The sequence below is a fragment of the Girardinichthys multiradiatus genome, chromosome 12 (genome assembly GCF_021462225.1).
Source record: "Girardinichthys multiradiatus isolate DD_20200921_A chromosome 12, DD_fGirMul_XY1, whole genome shotgun sequence".
Classification (NCBI taxonomy): domain Eukaryota; kingdom Metazoa; phylum Chordata; class Actinopteri; order Cyprinodontiformes; family Goodeidae; genus Girardinichthys; species Girardinichthys multiradiatus.
In genome coordinates this window covers 14,404,032-14,425,834 of record NC_061805.1, presented here as the reverse complement: position 1 = coordinate 14,425,834, position 21,803 = coordinate 14,404,032, and the positions used below count along the sequence as shown (strand labels likewise).

At 39.7% G+C, this 21,803-nt stretch overlaps 1 protein-coding gene across 1 annotated transcript; it reads left to right on the top strand.

Annotated features, from left to right (window-relative positions):
- The first annotated feature begins 1,181 nt into the window (after positions 1 to 1,181).
- On the top strand, positions 1,182 to 3,656 carry LOC124878257 (neurofilament light polypeptide-like). The gene is made up of 4 exons (XM_047382121.1): positions 1,182 to 2,286; positions 2,378 to 2,502; positions 2,605 to 3,005; positions 3,077 to 3,656. Exons 1-4 carry the CDS (start codon positions 1,225 to 1,227, stop codon positions 3,103 to 3,105), a joined length of 1,617 nt encoding a protein of 538 aa, XP_047238077.1. The 5' UTR covers positions 1,182 to 1,224; the 3' UTR covers positions 3,106 to 3,656.
- Positions 3,657 to 21,803: the final 18,147 nt, after the last annotated feature.

The window sequence follows — 21,803 nt, the reverse complement described above, 5'->3', positions numbered from 1 at the left end:
TAACAAAATAGCTGATAATATAAACTGAGTGAATTTATTCATAGAACATTTGCTTTGTGTAAAAGTGGGTAAGAAACAAATTAAGAATGCGGACCATGTCATTAATTATCAGATGTTCAAAATGCAGCATAACGCACTGGTGCAGATAATCCGAAGAGTTTATATTAAAGGAAATTGTACCTCCTGGTTGACTGGTGTAGAATTTACACCAGTGGATATCACAGGGAACACAAATGATCCCCCATATAACGAAACATACCCAGGAATTAATTTGATTAAACTACCTATGTCATTTCAGAGACATCAAATAGTGTGAAGTTTAGTATTTAAAAGCTGATTTGCAGGATTTCGACTCTAATAGAAAACAATTACATAAATGTAGGGCTTTCTTTTTGTGAAATGCGTACGTAAGCAATACTTCAATATTTGTGCAACTAAATAATTAAGACAAAAGCCTAAAGTAATTAAACTGTATTATAATGTAACATAATCTCCCTTTGGAGTTAATAAAGTCTTGTTGAACTGAATTGAATTAAATGGAATTGAATTTTGAAATTTCACTGGGAGGCGATCCCACAATTTATGACACTGTATGTGAAATACTGCCCAAAGTATCGGTATTTTTTTATATAAAATGTATATTCTGATAACTGCAAATTTAAAACATTCATTTTGCATAACGTGTTTTTTTATTTTATTTTTTATCTTTAGATGTTTTGCTGGGTCTCAATAATGTTCGAAATGCATACTAAACAGATGACCGCTAGAGGGCGATTATATACATGCCCTTCAAGAAATTCTTTCTTTCTTTCTTTTATGCTTTTCCTTTTATATTTGCTGAAATGCAAAATGATTTCAAACTCTATCATCTAAAATGCTTGATAGACTGATATCATTCTAAGGATTTGTGAGGTCAACCTGTAGCTTCCTCTGTGGGTTTTCATGAGAAACAGTAGACTGGTAACGTCCTCATTGACCCTTTCTGTTGCAGCCCATTATGCTCCATCGTAACTTATCCCTGCCTCATCTACCCAAACACACACCCCTCCCCATCTCTGCTGGCTGGCAATCACCATAATCAATTCTTTCAGTTAGCACTGTAGATGGGGAAAAAAAGCTTACGTCACAGTCATTATGGGCTCTATAAAAGCCAGAGTATTGCAGATTCACTGTGCAGACAACGAAGCTACATTCCCTGGCACAAAGCAGCATATTTCTATAACCATGACTTCTACTGGCTTTGACCCTTATCTACCTTCTACTTACAAGAGGAGAGTGGTTGTGCGCAATGCAGGATATGGAGCCAGAGAAGGAATTGGACCCAGGTCTGCTTACTCCATTTACTCAACCCCAATAACATCCTATGTATCTTCACGCAGAAGTTATTCAATACCCACCAGAGCTCCTTCAAGCTACTCCCCCATCCTTCCTACTGCAGCTGCCACTGAGCTGCGCCTTGAGCCAGCAGTCCAAGCTAGCTCTGAGTTGAAAAAGCTGAGGACCCAGGAGAAGGCTGAGCTTCAGGACCTCAATGATCGCTTTGCAAGCTTTATTGAGAGGGTCCATGAGCTGGAGCAGCAGAACAAGTTACTGGAGACGGAGCTGCTGCTGATTAGGCAGAAGCAGGCAGAGCCCTCTAATCTTCGGGCCCTATATGAAAATGAAATCTGCCAGCTCCGTGCTGCAGTTGAAGAGGCCCGCCATGAAAAGCAAGCAGCCCAGGACCACAGAAATGAGATGGAGGACGTGCTAAAGAACCTGGAGAAGCGCTATGAGGATGAAGTCCTTGGCAGGGAGGAAGCAGAGGGGCGGTTCATGGATGCCAGGAAAGGAGCAGATGAAGCCGTACCGGGCCAGGCTGAGCTTGAGAAAAGGGTTGGCAACCTCCTTGACGAGTTGGCCTTCCTGAAGCGCCTCTACGAGAGTGATATCGCTGAACTGCAGGCACAAATTCAATACAGTGTGGAGGTGGCAGTGGAGATGGAGGTCTCCAAGCCAAACCTCTCCTCTGCTCTCCGTGACATTCGGGGCCAGTACGAGACAATGGCACAACGCAACCTACAAGCAGCAGAAGATTGGTTCTGCAACAAGATGAGCGTAATGACTGTTGGCTCTACGCGCACTACAGAAAGCACACGCAGCGCCAAAGACAAAGCTGCAGAGTACCGTCGGCTGCTCAAAGACAGAACCCTGGAGACTGATGCCTGCCGGGAGATGATCCAGGCTCTGGAAAACCAGCTGCAGGAGGTGGAGGAGAAACAGAGTACTGAGATCTCTGCATTGCAGGTACACAATATTAACACAGAAAGAAGAAAAGTAGAGCAATTTGTAAACTGATTTTAGAAGTCAGGCTTTAGAGTGCTTTCTCTTTTTGCAGGACACAATAAGTCAACTGGAGGAGGAATTAAGGGCAAACAAGAACAACACGGCATGCTACCTAAAAGATTATCAAGACCTCTTGAATGTAAAGATGGCATTGGATATTGAGATTGCAGCATACAGGTAATTGCCCAACTCACAGTTGTCACAGAGTTTTATGCACTGCATTTTAACTGTGACCTAATGCTTTTTATTTTGTTTGCACTTCCTGTATCTTCCTTCTAGGAAGCTTTTGGAAGGAGAGGAGAGTCGCTTGAATGTGCCAAAACCAGGATCCTTTACAGTTTACTCTCAGACCATGGGTCCTGCTCCAGTGTATGGAAGAGTGCAGGTCTCTACGCAGTCTCTGTTGAGCTCTGCAGCTCCATACCTGCTGAGCTCTCGCTTGTATTCACCATTGCTTTGCACCGATGCCATAACTTCAAGCCAAGCCCAGCAGGCGGAGGCCAGCCCTCCTAAAGAGGAAGAGGAGGAGGGAGAACAGGTGGAAGAGGAGGATTGGGAGGAAGAAGAGAAGGAAATGGCTGATGAGAAGGAGGAGGAAGAAAAGGCTCAGGAGGAGGAGGAGGAGAGAGAGGAAGGGGTAGAGAAATCAGAAGAGGGAGCAGAGGAAGCAAAAGGAGAAGGTTAGAATTGCAATTTTACCTAACTGAAAATAAATAGAACATGTTTATTGTGCTCAACTGTTTCCTCACAGACGAAGGGGATCATGAAGATGAGGGCTAAGATGAAAAAGAGGAGGAAGAGGAAGAAGAAAGCCAACCTCAAGAGGAAGATGACACTGAGCAAAAAGAAGGTGATGAAGAGGCTGTAAAGGAGAAGGAAGAAGGTGGAAAAAAAACAAAAGAAAAGGTGGATACTGAAAAGATAACTGCAAAACCAACTGATAAGAAAGTTTAGACTGACGAGTCAAAGTGTTTTGGTGCTCAAAATGCAGAGATACCTCATTAAAAAGATGCAAACCTCATACACTTGGAGGTTTCGGTCATCGAGGCCTTTTTATGTTTTACTTGAGCCACTAACAGCATGTTTGCAGATGTTTACAGGGCGAAAGCTCGTAATGCAATTAATAAAGACAAGGGAAGTCAGAATAGACTTTGCTGTCTGCGAAATTGTTAGCAGGTGCTTTAACTGTCACCAAAATGTGTTTATCCAACTGTCTTTAGGAGCAATGTTCAGTTTAAAAATGCCTCACCTCAACTGCCCACTGAGTGCTTTGAGTCTCAAAATGTGCTGTATTAAACTCCAATAAAGCCTTGAAGCATTGTCAACCTGAAGGTGGCTCCACGTCTTTCATTTTACACTTACATAAACAATAAAGAGTCAATTCAAATCATCTTTGTCACACACAGAAAATTTATAACCACAAAATAATGCTCAATACCCAAGTTCTGTGACTCACAAACAAGGAAAACGATTTTGCATGTGTTTTTTTGGAGCTGCCTCCTCATTCCATGTTTCACACAACATGCCTCATTTTCAGCAGAGTGCTAATGGAAGTTAGTACGGAAAAAAGGAACGTAAATGGTAGGCAGGAGGCCTTAGCTTGCATCCACATTGATATATAGGCCCACAGTGGAAAGGGAGGGAGTGCTGGAGCAGACTAGCATAATCATCAAGTCAATCAATGCAGAAAAAAACACAGGCAGTAAAAAAACACAGGTTTATCAGACACTAATTTCCAGGTGTCAATATGTGACAAACAAAGCAACAAATTTCTGATAACTTGCACAATCAACGATTTATCATGTGTCAGTTAACAGGTGCATTTCTTCCGTCTTCATCTAAAGTCAGCAGATGGTTTCTGTGCTGACATATGTCATAGTGATCAGTGAGCTGACGGTAGTGTTTTTTCTACTGCTTCACCCACCACCCAACCCCCTTGTCCTCATCGCTGTCTATAAATCAGGTCGCTGAAACCTTTATGACTCAGCTTCTGCTGCACTGGAGAATCTGGCCAAGTGCCGATTTAAGCAGCGTGGCAAGATTTCATTATGAAAATGGAGAGAGAGGTGGAGGAGGAAGAAGCACTTAAACTTGACAGAGGACTGACTGTTTATCCTTCGTCAGTAAGATGGTGGAGAAGAGGGCATCTGAGGCATTTGCAGAGATTTTCACATACATAAACATAAAGATAACTTGATATTTCCCAAGTAAACCCAAGATTTATATTCACATTTGGACTATTCTGCTGTCCCTATTACCCAATTTAGATAAACATACATATGTGAGCATGAGTTTGAGCTTCTGATTGATGTTGGCTAAAGTTGCCTTTGATACCATCTTATCATTGTAACATGAACACAATCAAGGGTCTTGTAAAAATATTTAGCCCCCAGATACTTTCCCATTTTGTCAACTTACAATAACAAACTTCAGTGTATGTTGTCTAGACTTTATTTGAGGTGGAATTTCCTACGGCTCTTGAAGGCTTGATCACAAAAAAACATATGTGGGAGGAAGCATTTAGCAGGTCATGTCAGTTGTCGGCGCAGAGTTGAAGCCGAAGTACACTCTCAGTCAGTGTGGGGTCTCTTCAGCTTTAGTTACATGACAGGAAGAAAAAAAGAAACAGATAACCTGCTAAGAAGGTTAGAGTACAGGAGAAGATGCCAAGTTAAAGAAGTACACACAAACTGGAAGCTAACGCATCCAGAGTGAGTCCACAGCGAAGTGATTCAACAACGTGGACCACGCTAGGCTAGCTTTGCCTCCGTTTTGGGAATTGGTGAAGTCACTCCAACATGCTAGCCTTAAAATCCAGATTAACAGTGAGAAATGTATTTCTATTTCATCTCTTCAAGCACTGAAAGATCATACTTGCGCATGGACAGGTCCAGACATAATGTCAACGAAGTCACCTGTGACCTACCAGTGATTCACGAGTCTATATTGTCACCGGGAGCTCAGTCCCCTTCTTTCTTCTTGCACACAGGTTGATCGAGTGCAGGTCTGTTGTCTTCCGAGTTTGGTAAGCCTTGTTTGTAAATTTGTTTTGATTGACTCACTGGTGGCGTTTTCTGCTCGCATTGAGGCCTTTGGTCGCGTAATGTAAGCGTTGTGTACGGTGGCCGTGGGGTGCAAAACACTTTTACAAGTACCGAAACAAATTTACATTTCAGAAAACAAATTTACATTTCAGAAAACACTTTTACATTTCAGAAAACAAATTTACATTTCAGAAAACACTTACATTTCAGAAAATCAACCGGAAAGGGAATGTACCAACGCCGAGGCTGCATCCTTCGAAGGCCGTATTTGTAGGCCGATTACGTTTATTTGATCATCTTTTTAATTATTACCTTTTTATTCTCTTTAATTATTTAATTACCTTTATGCCACTGCAATGTACTTTTCCTATTATGTTTCTTTTTTTCATGTAAAGCACTTTAAATAGTGTTGCTTCTGAAATGTGCTATATAAATAAACTTGCCTTGCCTTGGGGCTGCTTCCTTACAACTCCTGCAGATGTGCCTCCCACTGTGCTCACAGGCTCAGGTGGCTTCGGGTTGTGCCTCAGTGCCTGCGGTCTCTGTCTTAGTGGGGAAACAGGTCCTACATCGAGGCCGGTGTTCCACTCAGCCCCCTCCTGTGTCTTGTACTATATCCTTGTCAGTGTGTGTGTTTTAACAAAGTACCATCTCCCTCCAGAAGTCGAACACTGATCTTCTGATATATGGTTTAATTATTAATCATTCTGTTGCCTTGCAGCAAGAAGGTCCTGGGTTCGATTCCCGTCCGGGGGTCTTTCTGCATGGAGTTTGCATGTTCTCCCCGTGCATGCGTGGGTTCTCACCGGGTACTCCGGCTTCCTCCCACAGTCCAAAGATATGCCTGTTAGGTTAATTGGTCACACTAAATTGCCCTTAGGTGTATGAATGAGTGTGTGCATGGTTGTTTGTGTGTTGCCCTGCGATGGACTGGCGACCTATCCAGGTTGTACCCTGCCTCTCGCCCATAGACTGCTGGAGATAGGCACCAGCTCCCCCGCGACCCACTATGGAATAAGCGGTAGAAAATGACTGACTGACTGACTATTAATCATTCTAGTTGGTTTCAAAAGTAATGTCAGCACAAAACAGCAGTCATGAATTCAGCATCTCGCACCACTGTTCAATTCAGTAGCTCTACGTCTACCACATTCACAGCAAAACCACTTCAGAATAGCCTCAGTGAACCATTTCAGGCCGAAGCTTGTGATGTAAGCATCACCAGCCACACCCAAGACCGATTGGGCATCACTAGTTGGGTGGGTCTGGACATCACACGCAAAGACATGACTTTGGTGCATCCCATCTACCGGGGCACATTTGACACAGAGCCTTTTCTTGGTGGGCAGGACCTGCTGAACAGGCTGGCCCCGCTCATTGACTGCCACAATGCCAACTTGAGGTGGAGGTGCCAAAACCACTGGGTGCAAACAGCAAACCATCCTTTGTGACCAACCAGGTTGCCAGCTTAGAGGAGCCCAAAGAACCACTCAGGCCCTCGTCAGAGCCGGTCATGGGCACCTCTGGGACACAGCTGCACCCAGCCACCCAGAAAACTCCTCCCCGCAGTCATGCATCGTTTCTTTTTTCTTTAAAGAACCCAGGTGTGAAAACTTACAACTCCAGAGTGGTGGAAGGTGTACACCTGGAAACCACGTTCATTCCAGAACTGCTTCTAGCATTCTGGCTAGGAAAATTATTAACCGGTAGAGAGCTGTATGACTGCTTGTGCCAAGAAGATCCGGTTTTAACTGAGGCACAACACAGCCACACACTCCTCTTATCAGACGGGCTCCGCCCTCTCCTTAAGACAGCCATAGTGTGCACCTCCAGTGTGCAGATTGGCATAAAACAGCTCTCCCATGCTTTCAGCATTGTTCCAACAGACCAAAGGGGGGTCACAATAACCTACGCCCATTACTGTAGGGGGCCATAGGAGCTACAAAGCCACACTCCACACCCTCCAACAGATGGCGTACTGCCAAGACACTCAGGTATCCATCCAAGGATGCTTAACCTGCTGCCAGTTTTTAGCCTTCCCAGCCTCTCAGTAAACCTCCGCTTCAACGAAGGGGGGTTGCATTACTTTGGTTCCACCTTCAGCAACTGGGTCGAACCAGCTCTAAAATTAGCAGGAGGTAACAAATTCCTCCTAACTGTGACATGCAGCTTCATTAAGTGGGTCGAAAGCTTGTCAGCACCAAATGACACCGTCATCCCAGCTGCTGCTCTTTTGCTGAACCAGATGAAGTTCTACATCGAACTCTCCTCCCCAAGAAAAGAGCTTGTCTCCATGTCCGGGAAAGGAGAATCCAGTGTGTAGGACCAGTTTATATAGGTGCATGTGTCAACACTCACACTAACATGCACTAACCACTAATAACTTTCTTCAACAGGAACTGTTAAAAATATAACTACCTTCCAGGACACAGTGTTAAACTGCAAGTTGCACACTATTTTTCCATTAACCCTCTGCATGCACTGCAGACCCTCACAGAAGTGATTAGGAATGATTTAATGGACACACACGTTGCCAGAGATTTCATGCAAAATCTTATTAGAGAGGTTTGTTCATCTGTAGACAGTTGCACCAGGGCACGAATACCTACTTGCCTTGTTCTGCTGGATTTAGTAGCAAAAATCCTAAAGTTCACCACAGCAGACACCTTGCAACCTCTAAAAACACACCTGACTGATAGCCTAAGTAGTGCAGTTCCATTTTTTTTTCTTTCCCCATCTAGATCGCTTAGAGACAGGAGTTATATTAAATCGCATCATCATTTGAAGGAGCTAATGTGTTTAAACTCAAACCTGTGTTAAACGTTGGTTTTTGTTAGGATAACACACTGCATAGTCGGTCACAAACCAGGATGGACCTCACCTTTATTTACCCATGGTTCATAGCCCTACCTATGCCAATGACACAGGCTGATTCCTGTGCTTGACTGGAATTTGATGACTAAGCTATGACCCCATTATTTGGTTATCTTGTTATTTTTGTTTCCTTTATTGTTGTTTCACTTTGTCCCAGGGTTAACAAAGCTGATGACCAAAATCATATACCGATCGAAGACCACGCTGACACCTGGCGAAGGTGAAAACCCACAGAGATTTTATTTCCAAGGAGAGGAGTTTCCCCTTGTGATTCAGTCAACTAAACGGTTCTTCATATTTTCCCCTTTTGGATGGATGAGAAGTTTACCGTTTTTCTTTTGAGTTGATCACGGACGCATGACCCCCTCATTTTTCTTCAGACCTAACCATCCTCAACTGGAGGAGAGAAGAAATCAACAAAGTAATTTGGTTCTTTTTATATTAAATTGGACAGGTGCATTCAGAGGTCTGGGCAGGATGAGGCATAGTTAAGGGGATTTAGAATCACCAGTAGTTAATCCAAGGTATCAACTTGTTGCATGCAATATTGATTGTTGTATGCTGGGCTGTTTTGATCTGCTGTGTGGCAAAATCGATCAGCAAGGTGCGTGTGTATGTTTTTGTATGGCTGATTCCAAATCAGCCAGGAGTTAAAAGTTGGACTTTTAAAGTTTTCCATTCAAAGCAGCTGCGGTCTGACCACTGTGTTGTTCCAGTTTTATTACAGGAGTTTTTCCACTGAGTTCCCACCTCCGAGTTTTATGTCTCTTTGTCCGAGATTCGGGGCAATCAGCTGATAGTGGCTAAGGGCGCAGCCCACCGTTTTACTAGCTGACCGCCGCAATCGAGCCATCACCACACCAGGAGGGATTCTCTTTCCAAGTTAACCCAAATTGCACGTTTTGTCCATAATACTGCTGGTTTCATCTTCATAGACACTCAAAGCACATGTATTTTCTTTTATTAATATAGTTAGGTAGTCATTTTTTTCCCCTTAGTGTAGAATAGTGCTTGTTAGTTAGGTGAAGGACCAGAATGGTGGTATATCAGAATTGTATGGCTTCAATAAATCTTCACATATATAATTAAGAGAAGTGTTTGTGTTTATTTCGTGGAGGAGTGATTTATCCGTCAACATAAGGTCAACGTTCCCCCACCTTCGGTGAAGTGGTTGATTAAACAGTGACATGGTTTTTGGTTAATAATTATTAATTATTAATGAGAATTTACTAATTGTAATTATTAAGGGCTTTGAGCCCATAATCACAACACCAGAGGACATCTCTGACTTCTATTCGGAAGTAATGATTTTGGTTAAGAAATTGTTTTTCGGAATTATGATTTTTAATTATAATTTTTTAATAAATATTAATTAATGAATAATCATAATCCTTATACTCCCATGAACCCTTGAGTACCCTGCAGAGGGTGTAGAGCTGGTCTAGTGTTCCACGGCCGGGACAAAAACCACACTGCTCCTCCTGAAGCTGAGGTTTGACTACAGGCCAGACTCTCCTCTCCAATACCCTGGCGTAGGCCTTACCAGGGAGGCTGAGACGTGTGATCCCCCTACAGTTGGAACACACCCTCCGGTCACCCTTTTTATGAAGGGGGACCACCACTCCAGTCTGCCAGTCCAGAGGCACTGTCCACAACCGCCACACAATGTTGAAGAGGCGTGTCAACTATGACACCCCCACAACGTCCAGAGACTTGAGGCACTCAGGGCAGATCTCATCCACCCCCAAAGCCCTGCCACCATGGAGCTTTTTAATCACCTCGGTGACTTCAGCCTGGGTGATGAAGAAAGAAAAAGTCCAACCCCGAGTCCCCAGCCTCGGCTTTCACCAGGGAATGCGTGACGGCAGGATTGAGAAGATCCTCGAAGTACTCCTTCCACCGCCCAATAATGTCCCCAGTCGAGGTCAACAGCTGTAAACAGTGTTGGCACTGCTTCCCCCTCCTGAGGCACCGGATGGTTGCTGGTCCAAACTCATTGTGGCATATAGGTGGCAACCACAAATTGATCAGGTAGGTAAATTATCTCTTTGAAATATTTCACTATAGAGTTACATACAGATTGCAGACTTGTTTTTCTCTTTCCACTCTCGACTATGTGCTTTGTTTAGATGGCAGATTGTCATCCATGGGGCTGTAGATGGGTATAGTTGGATGATTGTATTTCTGCAAGCTTCAAACAATAACTACAGCAGCACAGTGTTAAATATTTTCCTCCGAGCCATTGCCCGCTATGGTCCACCTTCAAGAGTCACATAATCAGAGAATCGAGAGACTATGGAGAGACCTGTAGCGAGGAATGACAAATGTGTACTATGATTTCTTTTATTTTCTGGAAAGTGAGGGCATCATCAATGTTGACAATGAACTGCACATTTGGGCTCCTAAATATGTTTATCTGCCTCAAATTAATTGAGACCTCCAACACTTCGTGGGCACCGGGAATCAACTTAGGTTGAGGACCGAGCATCACATGACTCCTCTGTAACATTTTGTAAGGGGTTGCCTATAACAGCAGAGACAGCAGTGGAGGACATCTTTGGAACTGCCCATGGTGGACAGAGCAGCACTACAAATGTTATGCCACCTGTGGAAGCTCCTGCCACAGCAGATTTGGAATCCTTCATATATTCTGCAGCACTCAGTGTCAGTGTTTGCTTCTGTAATCATCTCAATATTAATTTTAATGTTCTTAAAGTCAAAAGCAGAGAAAGAATACACAATAACTGAAGAGAGACATGCATAAATCTGTGTTGTAGCTGTAATACGTTTCTCCTCCACCAGATGGCACTCGCACTGTTTGCCGTTGTTTTTCTATGAACAATTACTGGAACGATTCTTAATCTATGAGTTGGCATGCATTAAGGACTGAATAAGAACCCTAAAATAGTCAAACGAAAAATTCATTATCACTGTTACTGCCTGTATTTCTTTCTTATTCTTCTTTATAGTACATGTCAAAGATATCTAGAGGGTAGTTTTTTGTGTCAGCTGACAGTTTTAGACATTAATTTCTCATGCAAGTAACAAAACAATGAAATTATATTTCTATCTCCTTTATAGAACACTTCTGTAAGCTTTTTCATAATTTATTTACAAGTGAAACAAAAATGAATATAATACAACTGAATCACCAAAAAGCTTATAGAAAATTTCTATCTGATTATTTAGTTTTTTATACAACTCATAAATGGTTCTGATAAAATGATCAACACTACTATCCGGTGTACACTAGCACAACTATTTCTTTCATTTGTCCCTAAAATGATGACAAAGTCCCCTATATCAATACCGGAATTATCATGTTTGTTATTATCTTGTTTCTGCTGTATTCCCTATAATCACTGTATTCTCCACCTAACCTGACAATGACTCAAAGGATTAAGATAAAAAAAAAAAGGTTATCTGTGCAACTGAACGCACTCTTGAGAATTCCTTAAAACCAATTTAGTCCTGATTTGTCTGCTTGCCATTGTTCATTACCAATAGGTTACACTGAGCCCTTCAAACAGCGCTGCAGTAAGGATGACACCTCATTTCTGAACAGCTGCAGAAGTGCAGAGTGGGAGCCTGGAGCATGTGATACAGGCTAATCAGTAATATTCACCCAGTAAAACATGAAGTAGAGGTTGACTCAGCATTTTCAGAGTCACAATGAAGCACAGAGAACAGAGGGACTTTCACCTCAGGTACTGGCCCAGATAACAATAAGAAACGCTCTCTGCACGCTTCTAGCTGGATTTGCATCATGACATCAAAATTATCTGGTTCTATAATCGGGTAAAAATCAAAGCATTTAATCCTAAAGTAGCTAACCCCATAAAAAGGTCCTTCAGATCACATCATCTCCTTGCTACAGCCACTCCTGTTCTACATGCAGACAGAAAACAGTGTTTCTCAAAAAAACCAAAAATAAATAAATAAGACATCTACTGGTGTCAGATATAGTAAAATGTAAAACTATGATTTGTAAAATGCTACAAAAATATTTTTGTAAATTAGTCCAATATAAATAAACATAATTGATTTTCATATTCTCTTGTTACTGTACATTTTTTAAGGCATAAAATGCAGTACTTTCAACCCATCCATATGTAATAGTCATAAATCACAAAATAATCTTATAAAGTTGTTATCTTGAATCACATTCAGCAATTGAAATAAACGGTCCCTGCAGTCTAAGGATTTTTCAGTCTGGTTCAGAGGAGTTTGATCATGAAAATAATAATAATAACTACAAGTAAAAAAATATTTAGTGCACTTTATATCTGACATCCATTTTTTCAGTCCCGACATGCTTGTCCAATTTGATTGTTAAAATTTTTTTTTCTTTGAAATACATAAATAAATTACAGTAATAAACATTGGGAATTAAAAAAAGGCAAAACAAAAAAACGTTATCTAACCAAAGTTGTTCATAGAAAAGTAACATTTCTTTTCAACACACTGTTCTGTATTTAATAACATTACAACCACCAAATGTCCACAAATAGCGTTTCTGTAGACCAGCACCAGTGCGAGCGCCATCTGGTGGAGGAGAAAACTATTACAGCTAAAACTCATTTTAAAATTGCATGTCGGTCTTCACTTGTTTCAATTATTGTGTATTTTTTTCTCTGCTTTTAAAGACAATAAAATTTATATTGAGATGATTACAGAAGCAAACACTGACATTGAGTGCCGCAGGATATATGAAATGCATCAGAAAAAAATATTAGATCTCTTTTCAGCACAGTCGATCTGTTATGAATTAGTGGTGTCTGCAGTTCTGATTTATAAAACAACGTGTTTGGCGTGACGTTTTAACCAGAAGTGTGACAAAAGCGGTATAGAAAATGAATGACATTTTAAAAGTCTAAAGATTTATGTCACTAGTTAATCTATTAGAAATAGACCTAAAATTAAATGTGATAACTGTTATGTATCACTATTCTTATGCAGAACAGTGATAACTGTTTTATATGTAAAGAATTAAAAATAATAATTACAAGTTGTTTTTCTCTGCTTTTATCTAGGTGCATTTAAAATACTTGATTAAGGCAGCTGGTCATTCTTTAACACTGAAAGTAATGTTTTTAAGCTTAGAATGATCTGCAGAGAAAGAATTATATCTCAACATTAAAGTCGCATATACATTTGTTTAAATGGTGAATCGGAGCAGAGGAGGCTGTTTTTCCTCTGCTATAATCAAACTGCTTTAACACACTTGAGGCAGCTGGTCATTCTAAAACACAGAAAATTGTCTTTTAAGTTTAGAATAATGAGACAAATAATTAGCTCTTACATTAGAGTCATATATAAGGTTGTTTAAATAGTGAAACTTAGCAGAACTCATTCAGAGAAAGCTGTTTTTCTCCGCTACATTCTGTTTTTAAAACACTTGATTAAGACAGCTGGTCATTTTAAAACACTGAAAGTAGCTAATGTTTTTAAGCTTAATGATGAGGGGACATAAAATGAGCTCCCTCATTAATTTGTATTGTTTTAAGCTTAGAATGGTCTGCATAAAAAGAATTAGCTCGCATAATATAGCTACACATTTAGTTGTTTAAACTTTGAATTTTTCATAGAGTTAACTATACAGGTCAATGGCTGTTTAGATTGGGTTTTACACCGTCTATTATTTGTGCACAATACACAGGAATAACACCTGACAATTATATCAGACTATTTGGTTTGGTCTGTAGGAGAGGGGTGGGGCGAAGTCAAACTGGGTCATTATAATGTCTTATGTTTCCTGGGAGTTGTTTGAATGTTAGGTTTAGCTTTTCTTCCAGAGTAGGGTTGAGTGGTCGGCCTCGGTTGGGGATAGTGTTCGTTTGGGTCTGGGCGGTTCCGGTACAGATAACGGTTCCTTGTTTTAGTTCTGGTTCCTGATGGTTCTCGGTTCCGTTTCTGTTTGGAGGAGGGGTGTCCATGGTTTTGGCAGGCGGGCTGACCGCAATTGTTATCCAGGTGGAGTGGTCTCGGCTTCTCAGTGGGTTTTGGTTTTGGCTCTGTGGGCTCTCTGCCTTTCATGGGCTTCAGTTTGGGTTTTCTCATCTACTGGAAGCTCTTTCTTGCTTTTTAAAAGTTTTGCATTAGAACAACCGTTTCAACAACAAGATGTTTTGAGGTAACTTCACACTGCATTTTCACAGAACATGCGAATTTCGAGTTTCAACTCATTTTTTAAATAATTAATTAATTTAGGTTAAGCATTGATTATTCAACAAAATTCTCAGCACCTTGACTGAATGAATCGTTTATTGCAGGACCATAAAGATCTCTCACTAAGAAATTTAAAAAAAAAGGACCTTTAATTTGAGCTCATTTACTCAGTTGGACAAACAATCTCACATTGGTAACTGCATTTTTATTAACATTTTCAGATAAATTAAAAGACAAAAAGATCTTTAATTTTTATACTTATATTTTCAGTATTGTTAAAATTGGTATTAAATGTCCCTGTATGGTTGTCTTGTTTTTTTCCACATAACTTTAGCAAAACCCTAATGTTGCAAACATTGACTGAGAACAAAACAAATGTGTAAAAAAGGCTGCAGATGTCACCTTGCAAAGAGTTTTGTCTCATTCTTGAAATCTTGTGTTACATGCGCTACACTTGTCTCTTTTTTCTGGCTTCCTTCACCAGCACAAATAACGTTTTAGTTCAGTTAGTGATTCTGGCTGTAGGAGTGAATGTGAGTGATTGTCTCTATGTTGGTCCGAGCCAAGGTTCACCCCAGCTCTTGCTGACAGGGTTCAGAAATATATTGGCTTTTCAAGTGTATGTCTGTGGGGATGTAGATTCTGTTAAAATCACAATATGCTTACATTTATTAGGATGATCTGCTGCAAATGTTGTGTGCTGTAACCACATCTTTGCAAGGCTGAGCATTTACAAAAGCCTGCGAGAGACAATTAAGTAGCTGCAGAGTATAGTCTACTGAATGCATTCACATACTCATCCAAATGCTGCAGTGTAGGTGCAGTTTAATCAATCCCAAGGTTTACTCACTATACGTTTTTGTACTTATTTACATTCTTAAAAGGGACCAGTAAATTAATTGTAATCGATTGCATGAATGGTCAGGGGCCAATAACACGCAAGCTGCACACAGACTGAACATTGGTCATTTGTCTGCAACATCTACCCACAGTGAGTTGCAGCATCATGAATCAAAGTATTTTTTTGCAATGTTTGGAGTACATTCAGGAGTCGAATACAGTAATGTCAGCAGTGATGTGGGGCATTTATTCAAGTGTTGGTGTCGGGGTCGAGGGTTTGGAGGTAGGACCAGAGCGCAGAACATGGCGAGGAGGCTGCATGGTGAGTAGATTTTAAGTTTAATGATTAGACGAAGACTTACAGACAAACAGGCAGAGTACTGAGTACAGGCAAGTAATCCATGGCGAACAGGCACAGGAGGCAAAACAGAAAACAAAGCACTAGGAGAAACTCGGGAAGATAACAGGGGAGTTTACGAGAGGAACCAGTGGGGAACAATGAAAACTAGAGAGCTTATAAACTGAGGGAAGTGGAGTGTGGACCAATGAGACAGCGAGGCAGGTAATCAGGGGAAACTTGTAACAAGTGTGGAACAGGCTGCAGAGAGGCTGAAGGAATGTGTCAGGTAAAACTAATGAGCAGGAGGAAAGCAGGGACATGAGGAACTGAGCAAAAACTAGACTAAATAACAAAACCAAGGGAAAACAGATCTATAGGAAAATGTAAACAAACACATGAACACAAGAATCAAGGAAGAATTAGCTTAGAAAAGTAAACTAACAAAAAACCCCAAATGGCAGATCATGGCAGTTGGAAGGGTTCATTGAATGTAAAGCTTCTGCCATTAGCAGCAGCTTTACAGTAACACCTGTAAACAGTTTGGGAAAAAGGAAATGAGGATCGGTCCCTGAAGACAAAGAGTGAAACTGTAATTAGGTGAAGTGTACCAACTTAGTTTTTCCTTACTGTAATAAGGCTAGCAGCAATTGGCTGAAGTTTAACTTGCAGGGGAAGCTGAAGACAGAAGGAAAGGCCTTGACTTATTTACACAATAGGTCAGGAAAGCAGAAAAGGCGCCCAGCAGCAAGGGCCTTTTTGTGGCTTGAAACTTAATTAGAAAACAAACTTTTTACAGTACCAATGTCCCTCCTTTGGTCTGTGGTTGTAGCCTCCTCTTTTTCTATTATTTTTATTGGGATGTTCTGCACCTGGTGCCAGACAGAGCTTCCAAATTATTATTGGAAACCAGTGTTAATGTAAAAACGGATCTGAATACTTTTGTAATTCCTAGCATTTCGGCAGCTTCTCTAACTCAACATTATCTCTTAAACATTCAGTTAATGAATAACAAAATGAATAACATAAAACCCGTTGCAGTATACAGATAAACTTTATTAGTATCAAAATCAACATTGTAATATATGCAATATTGTTAATCCTGATGATGCTGTTCATAATAAGCACATTTTTCTACCAGTACACTTGAATGCTGTTACCTTATTGCAACATTTATCACTCCTACTGTCTCTACAGTATGAGTAAAAAGGAAAACTATTGTAAATGTTATGCTCAGCTAGAAGTAGATGTAATTCAAAATAGACATTACATAACCACACTGATATTAAAATTTGTTTTATGATCTGAAACTTTTAAATGTGATGAAAAAGCAAAAGCAGAATAAATCTGTAAGGGAACAAATACTCCACACAGCACTGTTTGTACCAAATATTTATTTGTACCTGAGAGCTACGCTTCTAAATATTTTCTATGATAATAAATAAAAAATCCATATAAATTTCCAATGTTTGCACTTTTAAAAAAATCCTTCCCTGTCTTCCCTATTTTAGAAGAAAATGTCTGATGAACTTGTGTTGCCTGCTCCAGGCACCACACAATAAGGCTAGAGGGTAATCTGGAGAACCTGATGAACAGTTCATGGCTTTTCAAAACAAGCTCAAAATCGAAAACTGGACTTACGTAACAGGACTGAAAATAAGGTCCTGAAATGCAAATATTTTCTGCACTCTGGTTTCTTTTCCAATACTTGTTCACACCTGGAAAATGCAAAACTCAGAAACTTCCAAACTTTCCTAGACTTTTCAAAAGAAATGCAACAACGAGGTTTTTCCTGGAAGATAGATTTACAATTTTAAACTATAGTTCAAAGGAACTATAGTTTCAGATTTCTAGGGTTATTAGAAACTTTTATTTCAAACCAATGTTATTCTGAGTTTGCAAACAGTAGGTTATATACTTGTTTCAATTCAGAACACAAACCCTGGTCTCTGGGCTTTTAATTCTTTCATTTTAAGCACCTCACTAATACTGAAAATAGTTAACATTGAGTCTTCTTCACTCATTTGTAGCATTCACACCAAAGATTGCTGCCAGTCTGACTTGAGAGTGCTTGGTTATGGTGAATTCAGTAAAAAAGAGAAAACATTAGTTTTTTGAGTTTTAGCTGGCTTTTGACCAGTTGAGGGTAATCAAGCTGAAATTTGCCCATTACGGTGCATCTATAGTAAAAATGCTTTAAGAGGTCAACCAGACTAGAAAAGCTGTGTAAATAGCTGTATTAGACTAATGTGTTTCAATAATGTTCTTAACTTTGTGCAAGCCCTATTGGTGGCATATCTGTCATATTCTGTGATAGTGACTATGCAGCTGTCAAGTCATAGGACGCTGCCTCTCATTCTTTACTGCAGCAGCTCCTTTCAGAGAGCTGCAGTTTGTCACAATTCAGGACAAAGAGGGAACGTGTGTTCAATAAAATAGCTTCTTTGTGGAACAGACTAGATGCTTGTGATGATAACAGAAGAAACTACAATAAAACATAAAATGGGGAGTCAAAGAAAGGTTTAGCTGAGCCTGGCTCAATTACTGGATCTCCAGGATAGGAAGAGCAGTTTTCTTTTCTTTTTGCGGTCAGAAAACTGAGAAAGTACGCAATCATTTTGTAGGATCTGACCTTTTCTCAAACAAACACCAGAGGGAAAGCTTGTGCAGTTCTTGTTTGCACAGTATTGGTGCAAAACTAAGCTGCAGCAGAATGTAAAGGAGCAATGCAGTGAGCACACTGTTCTCTATGTCCCTGGGCTATGTTTCTGCTAAACAACCACAAGACTGTATTTACAAAACCAATATTCCCCAAATATATCACCGACTAATACAATGCTTCAAACAAATGAACATATTCAGACAGAAATATTATCAGACAGTGTATTGCCACAATAGAACAATTGAGAAAGCTTGTAAGATTACAATGACAAACCAGAAATGCACATATGCCTGTTTAGATCCAACACGGATCACAAAGAAAAAGCCAAATCTGTTTAGATAAATACAAATAAGCACAAACACTTTTCATGTCAATAGGTAAAAATAATGGAGTTTATAATAACAGCAAACACCAAATCTGAGTATGGAGACAAGAGAAAAGGCAGGTTTGTTCTGTTTCAGTATCTGGTACTGATTTAGTAACTGATAGATCATCATCATGTCGTATTTATTAGAGCACATAGAAAGAAACCATCTGATATCTTATCTCAGTGAGTCATTCCTCCTAAGAGTCCTTTCCACGAAATAAGGACTGCACCATGAGGTAACACATAAGCCAGAACAATGATCAGGCTCCTGGCGAGGTCTTTATAGGGAGTACTATGAAAAAAGTGGGCTTCCTATTACATGTGACCAGGGGTGAAAGTGAGCTGGTACGGTCCGGTACTGCATACCACTAAAAGATTCTAAGCGAAAGAGGGAAGAACGGCTGTCTGCTATGAAGCCGTCATCCAGAACCAGTTACGGCTGCAACAATTCACGAGCACACAAAGAAGAACAGATCCGCTACCAATAGGCAGTCTAAAACATGACTTAATCTGTTTATAAATATAGTTTTTTTCCCCCTCATTCCAATAGTTTCTGAACTGTTCTGCTTTCCTGGAGCCTCAATGCTCTTGCTTTGCTTCTCTCCCCTCGGAGCTCGAGGTTTTTGTGAACGGCCAGCCTTTAAAACGAGCACCGCTACGTTTAATGTCTGGCTGCTCGCTACAAATTACCCCAGTTAAAAGCAAAGGGAGAGAAACTAGTTGTGTTTCATGTTATTTTGCTGAATTACAACAACACAGTACAGCTCAAAAACACCGCTTATGACCAGAGATTTCACATACACTACGCGAGAGCGCATGCGCGCATACCCCCAAAACAGAGTGGTTGCCAAGGAGATCGGTGCATTCGATTTAATGGACTGGGAGATTTTACACAGGTGGTGCACAGACAAAAAACCGCCGCTTGCATTAGGACAGGACGAACAATAAATCACTTACCATCTACAGAAAACAACCGAACTGTCAAATTTTTAATTTAAAAGAAAAGACGGAAACTGAAGATGAAAAGTTATGAATTAGAAAATGGTTTATCATTGTTTCATACATGGCAGTTCTTTAACAATTGAAATATATATATATATATATATATATATATATATATATATATGTATATATATATATATATATATATATTCTACATTGTCAAGTGATTCTAATTTCTGCATATACAAACAGCCTACAGTAAAGTAAAATATATATATATATATATATATATATATATATATATATATATATATATATATATATATATATATGTATACCCCCAGTATGCCCCCAGTGCAACCCCTCCACCCCAGCTCCGCCCCTAAGTACCGGCAAGAATTTAAAACTACTTTCACCCCTGCATGTGACAGACCATGAGAAGTTCCCAATGATTTTTAGTAGTTTATTTTTGTCGTGGCTACATATCCTTGTACTGGATAGAGTGTGGTGGTGGCCTAAATTCTTTGTAATCGATAGATTTGTAAGTGTCTTCATTTGTTGCAGATACAGGTTAATGTTTCTCTGGGGCTAATGGCTAGTATGTGGGCTTTTACCATCTTAAAACATCAATCATCCATCAGAGAAGGTAGGTGGAGATTCTGCAATGAGAAACATAATACAGAAATTGACCTGTTCAAAAAGTCTGATATAAAGCAAGAAAATGTAAAAGTCTAAAAACAGTGTTTGCCTAAAATTATATATCAATTTATTTCAAAAATCCTGATCTATCCTTTTTGAACAAAACAAAAGTTGCCATAATGAAGTGCTTCTGGAAGGCACAGAAACATGTCACTTCCTATTTTATGTGACAAAAATATGTATTCACTGAAAAGCGCATTGGTTTCAAACTGGGATTCACCCTGTGTTTCCAGTTGGGCTAAACCAAACTACTCATAAGGTAAAAATATATTAACGTTTAATTCAAAGACAAACAAAGACATTACAAGGAGTGCTTCAGTTGGAAACTGAACCCAGATTGCAGAAATAACTTCACTTTGGGTGAATGTTTACCATACACTTGTTGAAGTTACAAGATATGTCGAGACATCCAGTAACTTCTCAGGGACATGTCAATAACATTGTGGTGATCAAAACAGACAGAAAAAATTTAGGTAAACTGTAAAGCATTTAGGGCCTGATCTTCAAAGATTCTAAATAGCAGGTGCTAATTTGTGTGTACTATAAATAAATTTCACATGCAATAAGTGGGCGCGTTGCTTGGGATTTTCAAAGATTGTGCGTCCAATGAATAACAGGTGTAAAACAGGTGTAGACTGCCCTATTTAAATGAGGAAATTGCGTGTGCTACTGGCTGGACAGGAGGAAAAGCAAACAGATCCTCTGCTGTGTTGCTAGAAATATGCAGGGATTGTTACGCTGCATCATTATAAATGATCCAGTTGCAGATTTTTTCCTTCTGTTCCATTTGCCCCTTGCTTTTCTGGACTGTTACAGTTAATTAACTTTTGTTGTGCAACTCACAGCAGGTTTGTCATCTGCCCTGACAAGATTATTTCTGTTATTTTGCTCAATGTAACTTGCAACAAATTGGCTAATCAATAATAACAATATTAGATAAAAATATGTCGGTTAATTAATAATTAATTCTTTTCGGAGACTCTCCGGGTTCTGTTGTTTTTTTGAGAGTATATATTTGAAGAGTTCAGAGTTTATTAAAAACAGCCACAATATTTAAGCCTGAATGTAATATTAGAAACAAAAAAATAGATTTTTGTAGGAGTTGGCAATCTGTATGTTATAGCTTGCTAATTTTAAAACATACTGTCACATAACTGTCCTGCAAAAAAGTTAAATCGAACATCTAGTATGTGAAAATAAAATTATTTTTTAATGATTTTAATAAATTCATTTGTTTGTTCTGCCAATATTGCAACAATACACTACGTGTTTGATTGTTTAAAATGTTTTTTGGTGACACAAAATAATTTTTTACTGCATAAACGAAACCTTCCCCTGGCATAATAAAACTGATCCAGCTCCAATTGCCCTGCAATGACATAAGGTTACTTTCAATCATACAATGTGTTTTGTTTAGTGACAAAGTTAAAGCATTCACTGTCTTTGTCACCACATGAAAAAGCTGCTTTAAAATGGTGATTTTTCACCTGCTAAGAAGGGATTTTAGCATCCAGTTTGCAAATGAAGGATTTAATCCGCCCTATA